The sequence below is a fragment of the Dermacentor variabilis genome, chromosome 7 (genome assembly GCF_050947875.1).
Source record: "Dermacentor variabilis isolate Ectoservices chromosome 7, ASM5094787v1, whole genome shotgun sequence".
Lineage (NCBI taxonomy): Eukaryota > Metazoa > Arthropoda > Arachnida > Ixodida > Ixodidae > Dermacentor > Dermacentor variabilis.
Window position 1 is genome coordinate 96,554,185 of NC_134574.1, and position 6,813 is coordinate 96,560,997.

At 41.6% G+C, this 6,813-nt stretch overlaps 1 protein-coding gene across 1 annotated transcript; it reads right to left on the reverse strand.

Moving 5' to 3' along the window:
• Positions 1-660: 660 nt before the first annotated feature.
• Positions 661-5,487, reverse strand: LOC142587648 (uncharacterized). The gene is made up of 3 exons (XM_075698811.1): positions 5,352-5,487; positions 3,837-3,918; positions 661-1,321 (listed from the first exon to the last, which is right to left on the reverse strand). The coding sequence occupies exons 2-3, from the start codon at positions 3,907-3,909 to the stop codon at positions 774-776; spliced, it is 621 nt and encodes a 206-aa protein (XP_075554926.1). The 5' UTR covers positions 3,910-3,918; positions 5,352-5,487; the 3' UTR covers positions 661-773.
• Between the last annotated feature and the right edge of the window lie 1,326 nt (positions 5,488-6,813).

Genomic DNA, 6,813 nt, shown 5'->3' on the forward strand with positions numbered 1-6,813 from the left:
ACAAAATATTCGAGCGTAGTGATGAAAACTATCGTCTAACACGAGGTGGGTATACTGTGTCTGTGAAGCGTAGTATAAAAAGAGGCAGTGCTGAAGAGGAAACGCGCAAGTTATAACAGTGGTATGCTTTGGCAAAAATTCTGCGAGTTGCCTTTTGGTACGTGCAGCAGGAACCTATAATGTGTTAGGAAAACTGGTTTTACTAAATATATGGTCTTTATGGTAGCTGTAGCAAATAAGATGTATGTTATCAAGTTGCACGTAAACAATACAATCTGGACATATCTTTCCCAGCAGCAGAAACGCACTAAAGAAAAAGCAGACAAGCAAAGCAAGTGCACAACACGCAATCGCGCATCTGTTTATTTGAAGAAAAAAAAACTTCCACGACATAATGTGTTACGTAAACGATGGTAAAAGTATTTTTGTAATAAGCACTCTTTATATTTTTAACTAGCAGTGAAATTATTGTTTACCGCCTGAGCAATACTTATTAGTTTTCCTCAACCAATGCTTCTCTTCGATAATTTATACGTCATAGGGGAGAAATGGCGGCTTTCCTTAGCAAGGTAGTCGCATATTGAGTACAAGCCGGAGAGAACATTCTTACTTCCAAGACGTCATTTAGGCAATGGCAGAATTGAGTTAGCGAACACAAAGTTTGAAAATATATACTCTTTATTTATCATGCAGGAAACACAGAAGAAACTGAGCTTGCAGAGCAAGCTATACGTACATAGCGACCGTGCTTAACAACAAGAGCAGCCATGTTCTCATTTACTCTTTTTCAGAATTTCATAGAAGAGGGCTTCAAGTTCCGAGAAGAGCATGCCATGCCACAAGTCACGAAGAAAGTGCGGTTGAAGGGAAGCAGCAATCTTCACAACTTCGTCGCTCTTCTCATCCAAACCTTCGACCCTGAAAGACAGCCCCACCATGGACACCGGCATGTTGACTCTATAATGCAGCTTTACGTTCTCTCCGGTTCCTTCGACTTCGAACTGCGTCGTGAACCTAACAAGAGATGCTTTGCTCTCGACTTCGTGTCGTGTGCCGTCTTCTCCGGTGAATGATCCAATCAGCAACAAGGGCATTTCGTTGACGAGGTCGAATTGCACCACTCTAGTCCCGTTCGGACAAAAAGTAAAAAATGGTCCGAAAGGTCGAAGGGAGTTCAGGCCAATGAATTTCAACTGACTCGCGTTGAATTGAGCAGGAAGTTTGTCGTCCTGGTCCACAGTCTCGATGCGTTCAGTGGGCAGCTTAGCGATAAATTCGTGTATCGAGCTTTCCAGGTGCTTGTCATGGAAAGAGCATTCCTCTGGAAATAGATCATGGAAATAAACATTATGGATTTAGTTGTTGCGACTGTTTCATTCGTTTCATTTCTCTTCTGGACAACAAAACGCACATTCTCAGTAGCTTAGAAAAAAATCGATAATATTGCAAAACAACCGTCTTTGGAAGCTTAGAGCAAGTTGTCGGCCTCTAATTTACTTGGTAATCCTGCAATTGAATAAAGGATCGTTGAAAGTTATTTTTGCCTTTTATTTCTCTGCGTATTTTCTCAAAATGCTTTCGAGGAATATTATATTTGGCGTAAACACAATTCTTCAGAAGACTATAAAGAAAAGTTTTTTTTCTTGCACACGCCGCTCCTAACATTTCTGACACGTTTTCCATTTTCGGACGGCAAATATCGAAAGCCGGGGACTATGCGTATAATTCGTATAATGCGTATTGTGTTACTGGGTTGAAGTGTCCAGTACTTGATGAAGCTGTCGCTTGGGCGGGATTGTTTCGTCAGGGCTTACACTACCATGAAATACTTCGTCTAAAATTAACTAGGGTTGATGGAGCACACTCGCAATCATCGCTCTACTAGGGCGAATAAATTATGTGTCCTTCATTTCGTGCACATGTTCTCCCTTCTCAAATTTGGAAATTTATGTGTCCCTTCTCTCGGGGCGCTTGTCCGCTTTGTCCGCACAAGCAACTAGTGTTCGTGGACGATGAAAAATGTCATTGAAGTTATCTCTGTGTATTTACCATCTCGGCCAGAAGTTTGAATATCGGCAGATTCATGACTGAATTTAAATATACGCCAAATTGCAACCTCCTTTCCTTGATTATTTGCTTCACGAGATTGCTGTTGAGAGCATACAGATGGATTTGCTGTCTCGAAAATCTTAGCACCTTATGTAACATCATGCTGTTAAATCGGATAATAGCAGCATGGTGGCCAAGCAGCTTGCGTTCGAGCGTTGCGTCGTACTTCCACGCCTTTCCCGAAATGGTAAGTTAGGGGGTTCCTTCGATGGTTCACTGCAACTTTTGTAGCTTGCACGCCATTCTAGTCTGCTCTATTGAGTACATGTAATCTAATCGAATAAAAAAATGGTTTTTCTTGGTTTTCTGAACGGGGGACATATGCGGTGTTCTCGCAACCGTTGTTGGCGCTAAAAAGTTGGAATCAATGTACGGACTCGTAATCGCGCGTCTAGGCCAAGCCCGAAACTGCTATGGCTCCATGCACGTCAACTTTGGTGCTTAATTTGAAGATGATTTCACAGCGAGCAAAATGCCCGTTTCGCTTTTTCATAATCTCATAATTTGTCTAAGCTCGGCAAACTTACTCATCTTAGTCACAAACAAGTGACAGTGCGCACTAGAGAGAGAAAAGGATGCATAAAAGGCAGGGAGGTTAATCAGAGGTAGTTCCGGTTAGCTGGCCTGCACGGGGGGAAGGGTTACAGTGGATCAAGAAAAAGAGAGTGAGAGTAGAAGGGGCAGATATCTTAAATTTACAACACTGAACCACAAGCAATGTGCACAATTAGGTACAAAAATGTGCTTATTTGTTGTACTGCGAATGGTGTGAGCAATGTGCTGTTATGTGGAAAAGTTTATGTTGGTAAACAACGACAGATGTTTGAATGCTACATGATCTGAGCCCACGTTCGGTGCAGGAAAGTACGAACACGACAATCTCGATCACGTGTTTAGTGGGGGTGCATTCCGATGCTCTAAAAGAACTAAGTCGTCAGAAAAAGAAAAAAACCTCTGGGACAGACAAAAAACTAATTAGCGAAGCAGATTTGATTGACGTGCTTCGTCGTCAATGTGTGAGCACTTCTTTCTTCTTGACAGGGACGGGAAGTTTGTGGGAGGGCTGTAAATTGTGCTTCAAGTACTGCGTTAACATTAAGGGAGCTCTATCTATAGCATGGTTTATTTCTCTTCTATGCTTATCCTCGCCTTATGCTTTAGTTTTCAGTAATAATGAACTGCCGACGAGCCTGAATTTTTGCCTCAGAAGCGTTTTCATATTGCTTAGTTTTAGCAGTCACGCAAGATCCCTTGCAACTATTGTATAATTTCTCTGCGGCGCGCATCAAGTTTTTGCGTATGAGTCACGTGACAGGAAAATATCAAAACTATATATATATATATATATATATATATATAATGCAATGAGAAGTTCTGTAGGTCCGGTGCATAGGTAGTTCTAGAAACGAAGGTGCACACTTACGAAAATTGGATCTTTAATGTTTTTCACGTTTCAGCCCTGCCACGGCCGAAGCGTTAAAACTATGTTCGTTTCTAAATACTTCGTTTAGCGCAAAACAACGGACACAAGAAAAGGCGACAGGACAAAGCGCTTTGTCCTGTAGCCTTTTCTTGTGTCCGTTGTTTTGCGATAAACGAAGTATTTATGGATCCGCACCAACTAGCCCGCCAGCACATTGTGCTGAACTATCTTTCGTTTCTAACTCGTTTGTAACTATATATATATATATATATATATATATATATATATATCATAACTATCTCACCTTCCGCCTTCGAGACAGCACTTGACACCAACGCGAGAACGATGGTACACAATATAGCCGTCTTTAAGTTCATTTTTGTGATCTGTAAATAAAAAGAGAGATGCCACAACGTAAAGACATTGTACGAGGGATCGTCTAGTCGGGACATCAAAATGGCATGCCGGTTAAGGGCTTTTTTGTGTACAGGTAGAACGTCTTCCGACCAGAGAGTAACTTGATTAGCTCTTCTCCTTTCTCTAAACACTGAATACACGTGCGCACCATTTTCTCGCTCGAATAGACGTTATGCGGGAAGAATTGTGCACATCATGAAGATCCCTGTTTTTTCTGAACATGAAGCGCTTTTTTAAGTCTCACATAATTATTATGCCACGTTAACTGACATCCGAGAATGCATCTGTAGGGCATGAACAGGGTTCTTATTCCTGAATACCTAACCGGGAGCGAAGGCTCACATCGTGCATACTACTTGCATGTATAATCAGAATTTTGACGGACCACCAAGTTATAAGGTAAAAACTTCACTATAAAAGAGATCACTACCCAATGTCAAAAACAAAGCCGACACATCAAGTTTTCATTGATGACATCAGACGTCGACCTGCCTAATAATAATTTTTTTTTCGGCAGGGGGGAGAAATTTTAATAACTTGGAGCCTTCCCGTTGTTCTATCGGGAAATCAGGTTGACTCTTATCTCACATATCCATGTTGAGCACTTGGCGTTTATTAACTCACATTGCTCTTTTTTATGCTAATGGAGAGAAACTGAGCGTATAGGAGAACGAAGTTGTCGGTGGAAACATATTTATATCCGTTTATAGCAAAACCGCTAGGAGTGCTAATACAAGACGCAAATACGCAGATAAAGTATTCCCAAAAAGTCTCCCATGAATGAAATAGCGTCAGCCCTACTCACACTCCCCCTCGCTGCAGACCCGCCGCAAATATGTAATTTGATCCGCCTACCCGCCGACGCTTGTGTGATATCAGCGTTCTGAAAATTCGAAATATTAAAACAAGCTTGACAATGAATGCAGGCGGGCTACCTGAAAAGCTGCTGTAGGAACAAAAATAATGCCTGTGGAAGGCAACAAACTTCTGTTTCGGCTAGCTGGTTCTTTCTTTATTGAAGTAAGCCTTCAGGTGTTTTTTTTTCTTTGTCCACGTTTTTTTCACGCTCCAAAGCCTACAGTTATATTAGGCTCCATGCGTGACGCTTACACGATCCTGGTTCTTTTTTTTTTTTTTTGGCTTGGAGAGGAAATTGCGTGACAACTTCACGAGTATTTTATCAATAATATGGTAAACGTCAAGTGGTTCTTAAAAGCTATGGTGCTGCATTTTATCCCAGCTGATGCAGATTTCCCGGCGGCTAATGGACGTCTACAAAGGCTATAGTGCTAAATTTGGGAAGCCTTAAAATTAGCGAAGATTGGCCCTAAAGGCGGTGCTGAGCATTACTACTCCTTAATATTGCGCGTACTCGTTTGAGCAACTGATCCAGTTTTCTCACCTTATTATGCGAAGGGTTGCTTTCTCCGGCAGGCACAAGGTTCCACAGAAAAAGCGCGCCTACATAAAGTCTCACTGAGTAAGCATAGAGTGCGCGGCTTTTCGCGACTGAACGATACGTATAGCTTCGATGCCTTCGGTTTTTATACGCGTTACCACGGTTTCCAATTATGTATGCCTTCGTGACGCGTGGTCACGACGTGCTTCGGTCGCAAAGGGCACCAAGACAAACACCATTATCCAAAGGCCGACAGGCGTTTACATTTGATGATGTTGAATTTGCTTTCGACAAGGTGTAGCAACGTCCTCCGTCTTTACACCTGTTATTGCTTCAAGATTTGCTGGAGGTAGGTCTACCGTAATAATCTGTAATAGAGTCCGCAAGGTAGGTCTTTGCATGAAAGTGAAGTGTTTCCTCTAGGCTTTCGTTACTTGGCGTATGGTGAGAACATTGCATTGCGCGGGTAATATGATATAAACAGGACCATTTATTGAACAGCCATTTGGTGTATCGATATCCGTCCAACCCATTCAGTTGGAGCTTTTAAAGCAACATTGGTACGCAGTGTTACACAGGAACAACGCTGCAAAACACAAGAACGAGTGCTACTCCTTCGTTTTCACTCCCACGCTTAAGAGACTTACGCCTGCGTTGCAAATGTAATACCCTATTCAAAAGCAGTCACAGCTTTTGAGCTTGTAATCAGCGCTAGCTCGAAACGGCCACATGAACAAATAATTTTTGACAGTCACTGCCGGAAGAGACATAGAATGTTCAAAGACGTGCATATGATCATCTTCATTTAAAAAGATTGCCCAATAACTAACATGTTTGTCACCTTCGATAGTTTGCCTGCATTGCAAAAAATATTGAGCTTTACTCTCACTAAACACCAGATATGACGTGGATTTTTCAATTTTGACATGCATGCTTACAGCTGTTGCTTCATATATGAGAAAACCAGGAAGCGAAAAATGTACCTAGCAAATGTTATTGTGCACGATCAGTACGGCTTACTAAACAAGATGGGCGTTCACTGTTTTAATGAGTGAACGTCTTCATTTTTGTGTATGACCCATACCGACAAGCCACGTCCAAATCTAAACAGACCAGCGCGGTTTGCCGTAGTCCTACTCTTGTCATTAACTTTTAGATTTGCCCGTGCTGGCAGGTCAATTATTTTTCTTCTCATATTGTTATATTTTTATTATTTCCATTTGTCTACAGCGTTGTTTACTTCTTGCTTATTCTAGATACACAGCCTTCCTCAGCAATCCAGTGATATGCACATATCAGTGCTTCTGTTATTTGTCGTTGTCGTCACGTTACTGATTTTTTAACTATTTACAATTGGTAATTTAAAAAATTCCAGTGACCTTTTTTTTTCTAGAGAGTGTTTAGGAGAGCGCTTCTTTGCTGCAAACTTTCCGCGTATTCCCAACCATTCGCTTGAAATGAACGC

What these genes read in the sequence shown, in the direction of transcription:
- LOC142587648 (XM_075698811.1), bottom strand. Translation starts at nt 3,909, where the DNA reads ATGAACTTAAAGACGGCTATATTGTGTACCATCGTTCTCGCGTTGGTG. An exon ending in TGCTGTCTCGAAGGCGGAAG is followed by an intron (nt 1,322 to 3,836) that starts GTGAGATAGTTA and finishes ATCTATTTCCAG; the next exon opens with AGGAATGCTCTTTCCATGAC.